Source organism: Onychostoma macrolepis, chromosome 14, assembly GCF_012432095.1.
Source record: "Onychostoma macrolepis isolate SWU-2019 chromosome 14, ASM1243209v1, whole genome shotgun sequence".
Taxonomy (NCBI): Eukaryota; Metazoa; Chordata; class Actinopteri; order Cypriniformes; family Cyprinidae; genus Onychostoma; species Onychostoma macrolepis.
In genome coordinates, this window is record NC_081168.1 from 8,158,315 (window position 1) to 8,177,709 (window position 19,395).

At 35.5% G+C, this 19,395-nt stretch overlaps 1 protein-coding gene across 2 annotated transcripts in view; it reads right to left on the reverse strand.

Moving 5' to 3' along the window:
• Positions 1-19,395, reverse strand: part of arhgef6 (Rac/Cdc42 guanine nucleotide exchange factor (GEF) 6) — a 30,656-nt gene that overhangs the window by 4,088 nt on the left and 7,173 nt on the right. For both annotated transcript variants that reach the window (XM_058797131.1, XM_058797132.1), the window contains 17 exons: positions 15,864-15,982; positions 14,837-15,041; positions 14,653-14,723; positions 14,467-14,561; positions 14,237-14,332; positions 12,780-12,902; positions 8,435-8,573; positions 8,290-8,349; positions 6,859-7,005; positions 5,922-6,008; positions 5,728-5,809; positions 4,758-4,873; positions 4,495-4,659; positions 4,029-4,049; positions 937-1,030; positions 670-756; positions 451-550 (listed from right to left, as the gene is read on the reverse strand). In XM_058797131.1, coding sequence (XP_058653114.1) covers positions 451-550; positions 670-756; positions 937-1,030; positions 4,029-4,049; positions 4,495-4,659; positions 4,758-4,873; positions 5,728-5,809; positions 5,922-6,008; positions 6,859-7,005; positions 8,290-8,349; positions 8,435-8,573; positions 12,780-12,902; positions 14,237-14,332; positions 14,467-14,561; positions 14,653-14,723; positions 14,837-15,041; positions 15,864-15,982 — 1,807 coding nt within the window. The remainder of the gene's footprint in view (positions 1-450; positions 551-669; positions 757-936; positions 1,031-4,028; positions 4,050-4,494; positions 4,660-4,757; positions 4,874-5,727; positions 5,810-5,921; positions 6,009-6,858; positions 7,006-8,289; positions 8,350-8,434; positions 8,574-12,779; positions 12,903-14,236; positions 14,333-14,466; positions 14,562-14,652; positions 14,724-14,836; positions 15,042-15,863; positions 15,983-19,395) is intronic.

Sequence of the window (19,395 nt, forward strand, 5' to 3'; positions counted from 1 at the left end):
TTTGTAGCAATAGCCAAAAATACATTGTTTGGGTCAAAATGATCACTTTTTCTTTTATGCCAAAAATCATTAGGATATTAAGTAAAGATCATGTTCCATGAAGATATTTTGTAAATTTCTTACCGTAAATGTATAAAAACTTCATTTTTGATTAGTAATATGCATTGCTAAGAACTTCATTTGGACAACTTTAAAGGCGATTTTCTCAATATTTAGATTTTTTTGCACCCTCAGATTCCAGATTTTCAAATAGTTGCATCTCAGCCAAACATTGTCCGATCCTAACAAACCATACATCAATGGAAAGCTTTAGATGATGTATAAATCTCAATTTCGAAAAATTGACACTTAAAGACTGGTTTTGTGGTCCAGGGTCACATATAAGCATTTTTCTTAAATGGACTCAATGCTAATCATCAAGTGATTCTGATATCATACAACTGAACGTACTTTTCCTCAATGATCGTCTGGCCATTGCTCTTGATCTCCTCAACAATAATCTTCTCCTCTTCTGGAAGCAGGACCTGGGGGATGCACTCCTTACGAACAGCTGTGCAAACAAATCAAATCTTCTAATGAAATCACACTGTTAAACTGTATTAACACCACATTTCCGTTATTAAAAGTTCAGTAGCTTAGTTATACAGTACATATGACAGGCAGGTCTACCTGTGGTGGATTGATGGAGACTGGCTCCGGTGCAGTAGGCCTCAATCACTTTGAGTATCTGTGCATCCTCCTCCAGAGCTGCTGTGCCTGCATGCGACAGAAATAACATTTTCAGAGTGACTATCCATCAATTTATTATGTATCTGTATTTATTTTTGATTCTACATTAAATGCATGTTGGCATAGCTGCTACCACAACAGGGACTATTTTTTGCAAGATCTTAGTTCTGGGAACTAAAGTTTTATTTATCATTTTAATACACCTACTTTTTCTGAGCAGGAACTCATCATCCGATGGTTTTCTCTCTGTTTTTCTCTTTGGGAGGAACTTGGGTCTGGGTCTGGGGCTTTTACTAGAGTCCTGAGGAAACAGTCTGGTGTTAATGAAGTAACAGCATCTGCTGAGCTCTGAATAAAACCACAAAACCGCAGCTAGAGGACCTTAATTTGCGCTCAAATCCCAAGCGAGGATGCTAAGAAATTAGGCCAATAAACGGTAGCTTACATAAGTTATGACGCCACTCAGGATAATTTAACAGCAAATTACCAGGGACTCATGAATGAAAACAATTTGCAGATGAGAGACCCTTGTCTATTTGTGAACTAATTATTTCAGTCTGAGTCATTTGTTGACTGTTACAGCAGTGTCACAGGGCTGCCGCCACCTTTTTTCTTGAATGCTAACACCGCGAAGTGAGTCATCTAAATTGGACTCCTCCAGAACGAAACCTTTATCAAATGAAGTTATTTTGACCAACTTCATTGAATTGTTTAAACAACAGACTAACCATGGCAGACATAAAAAGTTATGTGGGCAGCTTTATTAAATAAGAGTTAAACACTTTAGTTAGGAATGTCTTGATGAATATATAAGGGTTTAAAACATTCTGTCAGTTCAGTCACAGTTTTAGTGAGAATCCATAAAGCACAAGTAGTATAAAAAGTGGAAATGTTATTGAAAGTTGATTGACCAAGACTGTATTGCTTTTTTATTATGAAATGCACACATATACACTTGGCATGCTTCTCGCTAAATGATGTTTTCAGTTTTTATGTTTTACTCATGACATCAAACCGAAAGTAAATGGTGGAAATAACTGAAGTTAAGCATGCACATGTTCACAGTTTACAGAAATGTTTATCACTAATGAATTGCTCATTCATGAAATGAATGTACTCCTGTATAATATCATTTGAATCAGCACGAAAAGAGAAAGTCGCAAATATTAGCACATTGATTTACAGCACAACATTGTGGCCCTGAGATATGAAAAACAATGAATGACGTCTTGGTCTCTCGAAAAATTCTCCAGGTTCGTTAAGACAAACATTTAGCCTGGAAAATGACGTGAAAACTAGCGGAAAGACCTGGCTTATGAGAAGTCCTCTTAGTTTTTAAACAAAAACTTACCATTATGCTATGCGGTAGTTGTTGCTCAGAATACCGGGACATAAAGCGGAGAATCACGCAGCATGATTGGAAAATAAAATTCCTTCTTATGGTGACGTAAACAGTGCCCTTCTACCTCACCCTAACAAGGCACTGTGAGTCATTTTGTCATTTCTATGAACAGCTACTTGGCAGATACCGATTCTTTTGATCATCTAAATTTAGCTTACCGGTAGACAACATTTAACAGGTTCATTGCGCAGGTATAAGATTATTTTCTGAACTCTGCAAATATAAGATGTGCTATCTGGATCTTAAGATGAGATATCAGCTGTGAAAAAGTGTTTCTAGAATGGCCATATTTGTTGGAAGCAATAAAATGTATAGGCTTGGGTACATTTTTGATTGACATGGTAAAAGTGATGTTTTCTAACACTTCAGTAACTGTGGCAACAGCTAACATATACCTTAATCCCTTCAGAATCTCTTGAGACAGTCTGCAAGACAATTCACTATCCCAGTTATTTATTTTACATCCCTGGAACACTGCCGCAGGTTATTAGACTATTGCCGAATATAGAACCAATTATTGCTGTTGTTTTTCCAATATGAAGAAATCTCTACCTAATGCTCTTGATATCTTCAATTGATTTATATTTAATCACAAATCTAGTTAGAAACTAAAATGGGAAATATATCTTCCTCATAATATAGTTTATACAAGGGCCACATTCTCAACATCTCAAAACACCTTATATGAGTTTCCTATGATAGCTTTTCAAACATTATGGTAAAAAAAGCAACTTGTCATTATTGAAGAAATGGCTACATTTACCATTTTCTTTTGTCTTCTATAAAACACTATTATTAGTAGCACGTATGGGTGCAAATTTAACACAAATTGAATAAAATTATTTAAAAAAAAAAAGAAAAGCATCTAATCATACTTGCTGTCTTACATAATGAAAACTCTTGCTACCATCAGAGCAACTGAAGCGTCAAGTACCACCAAATGGAAAGCAGGTTTTTGCGAGTCTGCTGCCACACTTGTCGAGAGCAAGCAGCATGAAATGAGTAAAGAGCTGTTTGCAGAAGAACCATTCTTGCATTTTGAAACAGCTGGACAGAATGTAGGAATGAAACACAATCCAGGGATTTTGAAGCACTTTTTTTTTTTTTTTTACAGCTTTTAAAAATGAATCTTGAAATGTGGTTCAAATGGAAGCAGAAGGAACCACCAAACATGCATATATATCTAGAGAATGTTTACTCAGACCAATAATTACCAAAGAAATTTGCATGTAATAGAAATAAAACAAGCAATATATTGACATCTAAAGCCAATTTTGCCTATTCAGTGCTTCGTCTGCAACACTAATGTAATATATTTGGGGATTTCTCAACAAATGTTTATATAAGCGATTAATTTGATTAATTACTCACATTTAATGCAATTTATTATCAAATTGAAGCTCAACATTTCTATATACTGTATGCATGTGTACACTTTTGTTTTTTTTGGTTGGATAAGTATCACACCATCTTTGTAAGTATCACAGCAGTTTTTTTCATGCAGGAAAAGGGTTGGTTGGGTTTGTGGGTATTTTGATTAAAGACGATGAGCTTTGAAGGTTGAGAAGCAGGATATGATTCAGTACACATTGTTTACTGCCTGCCAACATTTTGCTATTGTATCTGAACTCCCTTCCTATTAATAAATGAATACAACATAGCAAAGATCACAAATTACAAATAAATGCATATTAAGCAAAGATCACTGCAGTGGGAGTAGAAGATACAACTGCAAAAAAAACACCGGAAATGGGCGGCTTTCCACAGAATTAAAGAGAAAAAGACAGGTAAGCATGGATCCAGCGTGCAACACCGGTGCTAGCCAAGCACACAGACACGGACACACACACACATACACATACTCACACAAAACACACAGACACACGTCTACTCTTACCTTCAGGATATAAGACATCCTCTAAAGAAGCAGAAAATGGAGAGAGAATGAAGATGTTTATGAGAATAAAAGAACAGCCTGACAGGAATATGATGGAAAGATCAGTGAGAGGTGAACATTAATTGCTGCAGAGAAACAGAAAATTTCACATGCATTTCATGATCGTCACTAACACCCTTGGCAAAATCTTGTAGAGAGGCCATGCTCATTAATAAGATGTTTGAGTGGGCTTTGGGTAGCGTTAGCTAATCTGCAGCTTACAGACCACTAAACATTCCACTTAAATCTGAGATAACACCTCCACCGCAACTTGTGGTGAAGACGATGAAGGAGGCTGCTGGCTGAAAAACTTTACAGTCAGATTAGCTCTGGGTGCATCAGTTTCCTGTAAGGACCACCAAGAATACAAAAAGGTAAATTACGCTCCCACTCAAGGCCTCTCATGACTGTTTCCCAGTAAGCGTACCTCTTTATAACCTAGCGCAGCGGAGGGCTTGAGGGGCGGCGCTGGTCTCAGACAGCTTAAGGACCATGGCTTGGTGATCTTGGGGGGTTCGAGAGGGCCTCGGTTAGCCACAACAGTACCGAAACTGTGCAAGTGGTGGGACGACGTGCCACCTATGGTTGCAGGCTTTGTAGGCAAAATACACAAAAATAATGATTCACCTGTAGACAGTCATCATACTGAGAAATAAGGTGCAAAAAAAAAAAGAGAAGACAAAGTGTTACCTTCAATATTGTTCCGACTGGACTTCCTTCCTTGGTGTAAGCATGAAGATGTTCTAACCACTCCAGCTGCTCTTGTGCACTACAGCAGAACACCATGGTGCGATCTATTGTCCCTCCTAAAAACACAATCAAAGCATGGTAAGCAAAATGGAAGATACAACAACAATACTGCAACTGTTCAAGCATGTGCTTCCTAACATTAGATGTGTTTTATTTTGAAATTTGTAAAATAAAACCACAAAAAAAAAAAAAAAAAAATTAAATGGATAGTTCACCCCCCAAAAATGTATTTTTAAATAAATAAATGTATTTATTTTCATTTAGTTAAGCTCCAAAAATGACAAGAAATGAAAAATATATTTATATATTTATTTTTAAATACAAGTCTTTTAAAGTCATGCCATAGCTTTGTGTGAGCAACCACCAAAATATACAGTTTGTGGTCAGATAGATTATTAATGTTTTTGAAAGAAGTCTCTTATGCTCACCAAGGCTGCATGCATTAGATCAAAAATACAATAAAATGTAATATTGTAAAATATTATTACAATTCCAAATATCTGTTTTCCATTTAAATATAATTTAATATGTCATTTTTTCCTATGATGACTAAGCTGAATTTTCAGCATCAGTACTCCAGTCTTCAGTGTCACATGATCCTTCAGAAATCATAATATGCTGATTTGCTGCTCAAGAAACATTTCTTATTATCATCAATGTTGAAAACAGTTGTACTGCTTAATATCTCTGTGGAAACTGGGATACGTTTTTCAGGATTCTTCAGTAAATATAAAGCTGAAAATAACAGCTTTTAATTTAAATAGAAATCTTTTATAACATTATAAATGTCTTTACTGTCACATTTTATCAATTTAATGCATCCTTGCTGAAAAAAGTCAAGTGTACATTATTCTGTGACCTCTCAAAAAAATGCCTCACTAAAACTATGTTTACTTGGACCAAAACAAACCTGTGATTTCAAAAGCATAATGGCCTGTCTCTGCATCCTCTGGCTGTTTGGTTACAGTGGTTCCAGTCAGTGGAAGACGTCCCTATGAAATGAGTGTGTGACACAAATGAGAGCACTGAAGTTGACACTTTTCATAAATAACAAATGCTCACTGTCATGCACCTAGATGAATATAAGGTAAAAAATTAACTCACCTGGTAAATGAAACCACTCATTCTTGGGCTGGCAGACAGCATGACTACCACATTGGGAAACAGCATGAAGTATCGCTCTTCCTTTTCCTAGAAAAAAAGCACATATGCACATTATATTAAATTCATTACTTCTGAACAAATAATATGAAATACCACTACATAAACCAATCATGGCACAGATGCAGGTGTATGGCGTTACAGCACACCCTTACAAACACAAACATCAAATGTCTCTACTAACACACGATTGTAGATTGGTGCACAACTTTATTTTTAGCTACATTGATTACTCATGATCAACACATATCATACCTTATTTCTAGCAAACCAAGATAAATTTCAGCTAAGCAAAAGAGAGAAAGAGAAAGGGAATACATTGAACAGAAATGGCGGGAAATCACTCCGAATGAATTTAACAGTATAATACTTTCATCAACCCACTATTTTTCCTTCAGTTAACCCCTTCTGATATTATTAGTGGCTCTATCGGCCCCTCACACAGCACTGTTTCCATTAATTAGACCATCAGATTCAAAGGGGGCTGAGGTTCGAGATAAAAACGCATTCAGTGACCACAGATGCAAAACTTTGCAGGGGGTTTGAGCTGTTGACACTTAAAAATTTTCCATTGGTTAGCTAAAACAAGTCACAAAAAAAACAAAAAAACGAGTCTGTGCTTCTGGCCGTTATGTTTAAAAGGCCCTGATCAGCACTTTTACATCAATCAACCTTGTTTTGCACAACATTCCAATTAATCTTGATAAAATAATCACTTCATAGATTATTTTGACACTGTGTCAACATCTAACATGCATTTTGCACAAAAAAAAAACCCAACAAAAAAAATAGTGATATAACCACGCAGATGTGAAAACAACATGTCAGGTCGAGTTTAGTTGCCACACTGTTACTTCCTGGTTCTCACCCTCCTCCTCACCTCATTTGAGCTGCTCTGGATGTGGACCTGTGACATGTAGACCACCTGACCCAGTGACTTCATGCTGTCACCCTCCCAGCCCCGCACTGGCTCCGACAAGATCTGCAACTCCAGGTTCTTTCGTTTTCGCAGATCTTGACAGTGAGTCTGAAATACACAAACAAATCAATTCAGCGAAACAAGAATTAGATACATTAATGTGTTAATATGCATTTCATAGTATGAGTCAGTGTAAAGACAAACCAATGACACAAAAGGATTTGAAACAATATTGTTTTACAGTCAAGTATTAAGATTCATACAGAAGATTCACACCAAGTCTAAAAAGGGTTAGCTGTGATTAAACATTTAGAGAATGTTCTTAATTCTCTGAAAAATATCCCGTCATGTGAATTAATTGTTGGACATTCAGAATGCATACACACAAAACTTTTTTTTATTCATTTTTCTGAATTTTAAAATTTCAAAAAATTCAAACGTCTTTGAAAGTCATAAATTATGAAATCTTACTGCAATTTAAAATGAATTTTTTTCCCCTATTTTAATATATTTTAAAATGCAAAGCTGAATTTTCAGCATCATTACTCCAGTTTTCAATGTCACTTGATCCTTCAGAAATCATTCTAATATGCTGATTTTCTGAACATTTCTTAGACTCTTTTTTGGACTACAAAGTTTAATGGTAAATTAGAATGTCAAACGATCGTATCGTTAAAATAGGCATATTCAAAAACGAAATGTGTTTTCGAACACACAATAACCTAGAACACGAAACGGCCCTTTTGGAGTGGGAGGTCACTTTTCCATATTTCCAGGTATTACATTCATGTTCCTAACTGATGCTTATTTATCAAAGTGATTTACAATAAAGTGCACAAATCATCTCAACGGCAAATACCAATATAGGTAACTGAAAAAAAGCATAGGTAAAGGGGGAAGACCAAGTCTCCACTAGTGAGATCTAAACCAAGAACATGGGACTCTCCCTTACCTGTCAGAAAAAAAAAGAAAAAAAAAAGAAACTGTTCCACAGAACACAATGAGTAAAGAAATCACCTACTACTAAATTTCTTAGCAGAGACATTTGACCTGAGAAGCCATTATATATGGAATGACTCATCTTTCCTCAGTCTTTTTTATGTTATAGAGGCACTCTTGCAAAACCTTAACCTTTACATTTCATGTAACAGCAAAATCTCCTCCAACCTGTAAAGTGCAGTGAACCTGTTGTGCGGTTTAGAGATGAGGGTAAAAGGGAATTAGAGAGAAAAGATTCAAAATGTTTTGCAACATGACAGGAAACATCTCACAGTGGTCAAAACTGAGAAGTCAAAGTCATGAATCAAATGATGAATGGATTTTATAGAAAGCTTTAGTTGTCAGACAAGGACCAAGATTAAATGGCAAATATGACGGATAACTGTTACATACCACAAGATTTTTAAAAGCAACAGTCGCTTTGAGAATGTCATTGTAATCTGGATGCGCTTCCTACGAGAAAAAAAAAAGAAAGAAAAGAATTTGTAAATATTATAAGTCATGAAAAGACTCACGGGCATTCATGGCTTACTGTTACCTCCACGTGTCGCTCAAGCTCCTGCAGGAGGGTGGGGTATTTGTCGAGCCTCATGAAGGGTCTGCTCAGGCTGGTGGTGAGGGTCAGGATACCAGGAGCACTGGCACCCTGACTCTCCATAAACTTGTCCAGTTCCTCACTGTTTAAAGGTAAAGCAAAGTATTGGAATTAGGTGCCTTTTCTAGTCAATTCAAGTCAAATCACATCAGTGTTGAAAACAGTCACTTCATTTTAAAATGTATTTTCATTTTAAGAATGGTTTAAAATAGATCAAACCATATTACATATACATATATAAATATGAATGTACAACTTATGTAAAATTTTGGGGTCAGATTTTTTTTTATTTTATTTATTAATTTTTTTTAAATAACTTAATACTTCTATTTGCCAAAGATGAATTAAATTGATCAAAAGTGACAGTAAAGACACTTATTATTTTATTTTAATGCTGTTCTTTTTAACTTTTTATTCATCAAAGTATCTTTAAAAAATGCACTGTTTCCATAAAAATATTAAGCTACTTTATTGAACCCTTTTCAACACTGGTAATAATCATTTTTAAACAATTCTTGAGCAGCAAATTAACATATTAGAATGATTTCTGAAGGATCATGTGACACTGAAGACTGCAGTAATGATGCTGAAAATTCAGCTTTGCCTCACAGGAATAAATTACATCAAATATACAGGTGCATCTCAATAAATTAGAATGTCGTGGAAACGTTCATTTATTTCAGTAATTCAACTCAAATTGTGAAACTCGTGTATTAAATAAATTCAATGCACACAGACTGAAGTAGTTTAAGTCTTTGGTTCTTTTAATTGTGATGATTTTGGCTCACATTTAACAAAAACCCACCAATTCACTATCTCAACAAATTAGAATACTTCATAAGACCAATAAAAAAAAAACATTTTTAGTGAATTGTTGGCCTTCTGGAAAGTGTGTTCATTTACTGTATATGTACTCAATACTTGGTAGGGGCTCCTTTTGCTTTAATTACTGCCTCAATTCGGCGTGGCATGGAGGTGATCAGTTTGTGGCACTGCTGAGGTGGTATGGAAGCCCAGGTTTCTTTGACAGTGGCCTTCAGCTCATCTGCATTTTTTTGGTCTCGTTTCTCATTTTCCTCTTGACAATACCCCATAGATTCTCTACGGGGTTCAGGTCTGGAGAGTTTGCTGGCCAGTCAAGCACACCAACACCATGGTCATTGAACCAACTTTTGGCACTTTTGGTGCTTTTGGCAGTGTGGGCAGGTGCCAAATCCTGCTGGAAAATGAAATCAGCATCTTTAAAAAGCTGGTCAGCAGAAGGAAGCATGAAGTGCTCCAAAATTTCTTGGTAAACGGGTGCAGTGACTTTGGTTTTCAAAAAACACAATGGACCAACACCAGCAGATGACATTGCACCCCAAATCATCACAGACTGTGGAAACTTAACACTGGACTTCAAGCAACTTGGGCTATGAGCTTCTCCACCCTTCCTCCAGACTCTAGGACCTTGGTTTCCAAATGAAATACAAAACTTGCTCTCATCTGAAAAGAGGACTTTTGACCACTGGGCAACAGTCCAGTTCTTCTTCTCCTTAGCCCAGGTAAGACACCTCTGACGTTGTCTGTGGTTCAGGAGTGGCTTAACAAGAGGAATACGACAACTGTAGCCAAATCAACCAGTTTCTTTGGCAATGAATGTTTGTCTTGTGAAGGGTGTCAATGATTGTCTTCTGGACAACTGTCAGATCAGCAGTCTTCCCCATGATTGTGTAGCCTAGTGAACCAAACTGAGAGACCGTTTTGAAGGCTCAGGAAACCTTTGCAGGTGTTTTGAGCTGATTAGCTGATTGGCATGTCACCATATTCTAATTTGTTGAGATAGTGAATTGGTGGGTTTTTGTTAAATGTGAGCCAAAATCATCACAATTAAAAGAACCAAAGACTTAAAATACTTCAGTCTGTGTGCATTGAATTTATTTAATACACGAGTTTCACAATTTGAGTTGAATTACTGAAATAAATGAACTTTTCCACGACATTCTAATTTATTGAGATGCACCTGTATTACAATAGAAAACAGCTATTTTAAACTCTAATAATATTTCACAATATGAATGTTTGTAATGCATTTTGATCAGATACATGCAGCCTTTGTTAGCATAAAAGTCTTCTTTTACCAACCCCAAATAAATGCACACTAAAACGTATTTTGAACATTTTAGAATGCACTTTAAAATGTATGTCTTGGCATAATACTTAAATTATAACAATGATAAAAACTCTGAGGCAATCATGTCAACAATGCTTTCTCATATAACCATAACAATAGCAAGTGTTTTGGGGAAGGTGACAGAACGGGCGTGAAGAGAACACTAGATGCTGAAATGTGATAAAACTAAAGTTAGACTAAAGATGAATCATCGAACACATGCCTTGAATACACGATCAAACAATGGAAAAATGCTGCAAGTGATTCTGCAGAGTGATATGCAAGTGAGCAAACAATCAAGTGTCTCTTCTGCCTCCATCAGCACAACCACAGCTATAGATATCCTGTTGGGTTAGTGCTGTTTCCTGTGTGTATGAGGCATGCCTTTTCACTCTCTCCTTCTGTCGTGGAGCATTCTGAGGTGGAATGAGAAAACTAACAGAAACCCTAATGTAGTTCATTGTACAGGAAGTGTGTAAAATGTGGCTCAGACATTTATGAATACCTGTGAAATTTACTAGTACAAACCAAAAAAAAAAAAAAAAAAACCTGTTAAAATGGAAACAGGGCAGCAGTGTTATATGTAAAGGCAAGAGGGAGATTTGCTTGTTTAGTCACTCAGCTCAGTGAGACATAAGAGAATTAAAGCTTTGTAGTGACACCTGGTGGTTCATCTTTATATTTAAAAAAGCAAAGACACTAGTGACACACATTAAATTGTGTTACTAGTGTCAAAAAAACAGAGAAATGTTTTTGTAAGCTTAACAGAGCTAAAGTATTAACAACCTTTGGGAAGCCAACTTATATACTGTGTGTGAGATTAAATATGTGGATATATTAACTGGAACTGACTGGAGACGAAATTGTTTGTGCCATTTTTTTCCTCATATCAATCATTTTTTGCCCAAAAACCACTCTTTTGCATGCCTCCTCATTAACTATGTAGAGATGTTCTCAGAATCTACTGATGTATTACTGTTCTCTGTAGCTCTCTGGAAAACAATTCAGACTTTACACTAATTCTTTACAGTTTGTGACATGCTTTTTACAAAACTAAATTACTCTAAAAGAATTTCAAAATTAACCACTAAAACCACTTTAATATTCAAAATAATGTGTCAAATTAATGTAACACTTTACAATAAGATTTGATTTGTTAATACTGGGTAACTACTGTACATTAGTAATAGTTAACATAAACTAACAATGAAAAATACTTCTAAAGCATTTATTAAACTTGGTTATTGTTAATTTCAAAATTTACTATTACATAATTAAAATCAAAAGCTATATCTGGTAATATTGTTTAAGGGACCTGATCTAACATGAACTAACAATGAACAGCTGTATTTTTATTAACTAATGTTAGCAAGGAAAAAATACTGTAACAAATGTATTGTTCAAATGTATAGCTAATGCATTAACCAATGTTAATTAAATGGAACCTTAATGTAAATTGCTACCAATATTAATTTTTAATATTAAAACATCATTTGCTCAGACTGTTCTCTCAGTGAAAGTTGTACAATTTTGGAACTCATTGCCCGACTATTTAAAATCTATAGCAAATTATAATCATTTTAAAAAAGCCACGAAATCTTGGTTGATACATCAACAAACTTGTAGTCATGTTTAGTGTACTTATATAATAAATTTGTGTGCTACTTGTTTTTCATAACTGTAATTTATAAAAGCCCTCCTAGGAACAAGTGTTGCAAATTAGCTTCGGCAACAAGCACTATGGTATATGCATGGGATGACTGTTATTTCAGTTTCATCTATGTTTACTGTATCCGTCCCTAACAAATAAAACATTAAATTAATTAATTAATTAATAGTTAATCAATGCACATACCCGTACATAAAGCACATAAAATATGTTGCATACATAAAAATTGAAGCTCAACAGTACTTGCATGACATGCTTGAGCTTCTGTTTACCATATTTTATGTGCTCTATTTGATGTGTGTTGATCAATGTTTATATGTAAATTATCTGCAGTCTTCATAAGACTTTACAGTGTACTTTTTGTACGTTTTTGTGGAATGAGGGTTTCATGAAAAATATCTTAATTTGTGTTCTGGAAGATTAACAAAAGTCAACAACATGTCAATGACAATTTTGTGAACACTGACCTGTGATCAGTCAGCACACAGACTGCAGAAGGATGGCTGGAGCAGTAGGACAAGTACAGTGTTCTGATCTGACACATCAGGTTCAGGTAACATCCGCCAATCCGCTGCTGGCCCTCTGCCATCCTGTAAGGCAAAAACACACAGATCAGCCCTGATACATTATCTGACTTTTAATTATTATTATTATTTTTATTAATTTTTTTTTAATGTCAAATAACCAGTGTTGGGGAGGAACTAGTTACATGTAAAGGTGTTACATAATTCAATTACAAAATAAATGTGTTATTAAATTAGCTACTTATAAAAATGTTAATGATTACAAAGGGGATTACATCTGAATATTTTTACACACACACACACACACACACACGCTCATGCATTGACATCAATGCACCAGGAGTTTAGGACTCATGCTTATTCGATAACTGCTTTATTTCCAATTTGGGTTTATGTATATGCTTTATTTTTTTAAGATTAAATGTTTTTTCCCCGAGGCATTGTTAGATGCCAGTGTTTCCTGTCATAGCTATACAGGAAAGTAAAAAGAGGTGCCAAAGTCTGATTTTGTGATGACTGTGCTTTAAAATTAAATAAAAATAATAATTCAAGTGATGAACTATTTAGAAATTCTGACAGTAATCAGTGTTGAGTACTACTGTAAGGTTAACCCTGTCTGGTTTAGATGTTTGGAAATGATTAACAGTGGAAAATATTTGTTAGAAATTTAGCAAAGTAATCAAACAGTAGTCAAATGTGACCCTGGACCACAAAACCAGTCATAAGGGTACATTGAATAAATAAACTTTCCATTGATGTATGGTTTGTTAGAATAGGACAATATTTGGCTGAGATACAACAATATGAAAACTATTGAGAAACTCGCCTTTAAAGTTGTCCAAATTAAGTCTTTAGCAATGCATATTACTAATCAAAATTTAGGTTTTGATATATTTACAGTAGGAATTTTACAAAATATCTTCATGGAACATGATCTGTACCTAATATATATTATTGATTTTTGGAATAAAAGAAAAATCAATAATTTTGACCCATACAATGTATTTTTGGCTATTGCTACAAATATACCCGTGCTACTTATGACTGGTTTTGTGGTCCAGGGTCACAAATGTAACCAGTTACATTACTTAAATAAAGTAACGGAAACAGTTACACTACTTATTACATTTTAAATAGGGTAACTTGTAATCCGTAACCTATTACATTTCCAAAGTAACCATCACAACACTGCAAATAACTAGGTTTTAAAATGGTATAGCATATTTATAGACATGTTACAACTATGTGACACAAAGCCACCACTCGAGGGCACTGTAATATCAAAAGGTAAGACTTCCACAGAAAAAAAAGAAGAAAAGAGAATCAAGCAGTCATTTGAGTATATGAAGACATTGAAATGCAGTAAAGGCAAAATAAAGACACTGAAATGCAGATCTTACTTGGAGCACTCCTCTAAGGCAAGACACAGTCCCTGTTGGAAAGAAAGGACGTCCTCTAAATTCCCATTCAGACTGGAGCAGTCCGCACTAGACAGCCTGCAGAGAGAGCCGACAGAAGAGCCATTATGCACATGGGTTTTTTATTGACCGGCCCAGTTCCCCAAAATGTCAATCGGCTTTGATATCAAAGGCTCCCTGATGCCATGGTAACGTCTGAGTTGTGCTCTTACTTGTCGCTGGCCTGTAGAGGGCGCAGGTAGCAGCCCAGTACCGTCTGCAGTTCTTTAATAAACTCTCTCTCATGCTCCAAGATGTCTTGCACCACCTGAGAAACAAACAATGCATTCAAATAAGAAGTTAAAATTCCTTTACATGTCCTTTTTGTAATCCGTTCACATACGTTTAAAAGAACTTACCACATTGTAATAATTTTTAGTCAACTGAGGAACGTCAAGTCCTTTTACCGCTTTCGGAGAAATCGGCTTCTCTGGAGAAAAAAATGAAAAAGGGGAAACCTGATTTATTTCATAATGTTCACTAGAGCAAAAATGTTTCTAACAATGCAAACATGTAAAACAATATCTTGGATTGCCCACTCACCACATGGCTTGACCTCTCGGACGTAATTGCTAGGGAACCAGCCGGTTTTGCCATTAAGGGTTCCCTCCCACCATCCACCTTCCTCTTGGCGTGTGACATGGATGAGCTCGCCCTTGTTGAAAGACAGCTCGTCCTCATTGTTCTGCTTGAAATTAAAGCGTGCCTTGACCACCAGCTGCCCTCCACCTCCATTCTCCGACATTTCCTGGACACAACAGCAACAGGTGAAGAACCTCAGTAGGCAGTCTTCTTGATTTTAATGGTGATCACAACAACACACTAATTTCTGCATGCCAAATATCTACAACAAAAATTGTCATCTATTCACATCTAGAAGGAAAACAATTACTGTCATGAGAAAATACTAAAACATCCTGGACAGGCCCCTAATAATGACAATAAGAAGTCTATGGGAAGCTAGTTGTAACGTTAAATTATTAGGGCTGAGAAACATAATGTGTTCATTTTTAAGATTAACATTTGCTGTTTTACATGATAAACAACGATCACAGTATCTAGTGATTTTATTATTTATAGTGAAAATTAATGTGCAAAATTATTTAATTATTTAAAATAGCAAATATTTAAAATACCACAATGATTTAGAAATTCAACATGAAAATGTTCATGATTACAAATTTCAATATTAGGGTTGATTATTTGTAACTACAAAAACCTGTACATGTTATGAGGTTATAACAATATTGTTATAATAGAGCAGTTATTCTGAACAACTCATTTAAATGACTGCAGAAATACACTGATGGAGTTATTTGCATACTCAAGTTCCTTAATAGTTTGATGTACGTCTTTACAATATAGCGGAAGTGGCACTATTATGCCCATCCAAATCCAAATCTTCCAAAGTTTTCTAAAAACCCTTCTGATAAACTGGGTATTAAGTTTAAGAGTAATCTGTCATTTGTTATGTTTTGAAATTAACTGAAAAATGTAAATTACTTTTAAAGAACTTTTTTTTAATACAACAACTGTAATCAGCATTTACAGCAGTGTTCATATTTCTTACCACAGCTTTTGACTGCCTCCGTAAAGACCTGCTGGACTTTAAGTTGGGAACAGCTTGTGAAGGGGCTGACAGGCTAGGAGCAGAGGCACTGGGCGGTGGACATGATCTATTAGGGGTATCTGAATACAATGAGAAAATAAAAGAGAAGTTTTAAAAATATAGTGTATAAATGACAGCATTTCTCACTTACTGAGAGCATATACATTTGTATATGATTATAGGTTTACTGATATGGATATACAGAAAGCCCTGAATAATGTTTCTGAGGGGTGAGGCTACAGTTGATTCTGTACCTGTGTACTCTTCATTTCAGTTTAGCATGGCCCGTTACAATTGAAAAATAGACAACTGACATGCATAAAAATATGAAGTATCGTTAGCAAATGTTGCTATCTTTGATTTTTCATACAGTGTGACGTTTAAATTACTTCATGCCATTTGACTTAATGTCAAACCTTATTATGCTGTATGATTTATTGTCACATCATATTTCAAGTCATGAGGTGTCCAAATTTGTTTAAACACATCTAACATTAGAGACATAAGAATTAACAATACTATATTAATAAACATACACTATTGTTTAAAAGTTTAGGGTCAGTTTTTTATTCTTTTCAGCAAGGATGCATTAAATTGATCACAAGTGACAGTAAAGTCATTTATAATGTTACAAAAGATTTCTATTTCAAATAAATACTGTTCTTTTGGAATTTATATTAATCCTTTATATTTATAAAAAATCCTTTTCCACAAAAATATTAAGCAGCACCAACTGTTTAATAAAAATGTATAATAATAAAAATATTTCCTTAGCAGTAAATCATTTTAAATTCTAATAGTATTTCACAATATAACTCTATACTGTATTTTTGATCAAATAAATGCAACCTTGTTCTGACTTTTCAATGGCAGTGTATGTTTTTGAATGTAAACTTGAAAATATTTGTCACCCTAAATTACATTAGTAAAAACTGTTTATTATGTATGCATTACACCCAGGACATGTAAAATGGTCTGTCAGACACGTTAAATGTAGTACAGTGTAAAGCCAGGTCACTCTGTTATCTTTAAACATCCAAACTAGAGCACTCTCACTCACTCACTCACTCACCCACCCATTCGTAATTCTGTCGTGTCTGTGAAGTTAAACCAGCAATAGTCCACAGCTCAATGCACTTGCATATGGGTCACATCAAACAACTGCTGAAAGCAGCCAGACACATACTCTCTCCAATGTATGACGACAAGTATCAAAGACAAGTCAGTCTATAGACATAACTTGCACTCCAGTCTAACCAAAGCAAGGCCTGAAACCCTAAAACATAGTATTTAAATCACAAAAATTCACAAAAACGACATTGCATACTCATGTCAAATCTTAGCAGACCATGATTAGCTCATATTAATTTGCTAAGAGCAATCTGTGGTTCATAAATAGAGGGAGATAAGGAATGAGGAGGCATGCCGTATTCAGTGATAGAAGAAAACAGTCAGGAGCCCCGTTTGCTGCACTCTGGGTCCTGACAGATCTCCAGCGCTGCAGGGGCCTCTGGGGCTCTTCACTGACTCACACTTCGCTCCATCTACACAATAAAAGCTCAGCATGTCTGCTGGATTTCACGGCAGGCTCTTTCCGAACACCCACGGCGTACAAACAGTGTGTGTGAACCTGCTTCAAGCGTTCCTCAGCCAACACAACAGAGAACCCAGATAACGCCAGGCGAGGGAACGTCTCCTCTATGCCTTAAGCACACTTCAGAGTGAAAACCTCACTGTTTCATCATAGAGATCGTTTTAACACAAATCCAGTCAAATCTATCAGCCCCCGCTTAATCTGCACTCATTAGTGAGTCATTCTTAAGAACTAACACATTATTTTAATCTTACTTTAATATAGAGTTTGCAAAGCTATTTGCAAACATTTAAAGTTGGATCAAGAGTAAACAAGATTCCATATGAATAATTAATTAATAAATAAGAGAGGAGTGTTGTTCGGAATGACAAGCAGTCCTTATTAAAGAGTTGCTTACTCAAAAATGGAAATTTTGAAATGTATTCACCATTGATCCAATCATTAATGACTTTTAGTGTCATACAAATAGTGATTTTTTGAAGAATACCTGAATAATAAGAAACACCTTCTTAAAGATAAGAAATATGTATAAGGTTACAAAAGATTTCCATTTCAAATTAATGCTATTTTTAACTCCATGTATGATGGTTTCCACAAAAATATTGAGCAGCGCAACTGTTTTCAACATTTATAATAATAAGAATTCTTGAGAACCAAATCAGTATATTTAGAATGATTTCTGAAGGATCATCTGACACTGAAATAGAAAACATAGAAAAGTTTATTTTAAATTGCAATAATATAAATAAAAAAAAAAAGACTTAACTATGTTGATACAATAAAAGCAGCCTGGGTGAGCCTTCTTTCAAAAAACCTTACTGACCCAACCATTAGAATGGTGTGTATGTGAATAAATATAAATATTGCTGATGTGTAAAACTGTTGTAAAGCAATCTTGTGGGATTTGAGGAAGACTTGTTCAATAACAAGGAGGACACACTCTCCTCTAAAAGCAACAGCCGCAAGGAGCTGTGGGAAACATGACAAGGAAGCAAAACCTGAGAATAACTACATGCCTCATGGATTCCGCATGCTTATGCAGATGCAGTCAGCCGCCCAAACAGGCCTGACAAAAAGCAACTGTCTGTTGCCTCCAGTAGTAGAGAGCAGCTGCAGCTGAAAGACACAGATGCGGGTACGACCCCAGACAAATCACCTCTTGACGTTCACAGAGCAAATACAAGAGGTCAGTCATCCTCATCCTGAGAAAAATGCGATTTGTATCTCATGCTTACCGCGCATTAAAAGGCCTACTGTGCATTTCACTGAGATAAACTTGCATGGGCATGTGATACTCATCCCATCCATATTCGCAGGCTTCTAAAAATGAACTTCAACTGGTAATAGAATTAAAATACATTTACTGAACCACTTTGGAATCTAATCATTATACCTACTTAGAAAAACAAAACTCATTGATGCTAGCAGGATGAAGGCGGACAGTTGTCGCAACAGGTCCTAAGGGAAACAGGAAAGATATGGCTCATTTCCACCAAAACCATAACACTGAGTGATTATTGAGTGCCTACGATCCTGCTTGTAAACAGAGACATTCTTTGTAACTCATAAGTGACCATCAGGAGCTAATTTTCTAAAAATGTCTTGCACACTACAGCATGTGTTAAGACTGTCTGTGTGAACATGACTGCCACTTGATGTTAACAAATTTAGGCTACATGGGACAGTGGAAAACCGGTCCCCAGACTCCAGAGTCTGGTTCCTCCTTAGGTTTTGTCTTCCGTTTTTTAGCTAAATCCAGTTTATAAATAATTGATGAATTTTGCAAAATCGACACTGTTATTGAACTGAACTGAATCAACATTGAACGGACTTGAGCAGAATAACAACACTGCTGTCTTCAGCAGAGCTGCACGATTAATCGTTAAAAGATTGCGATCT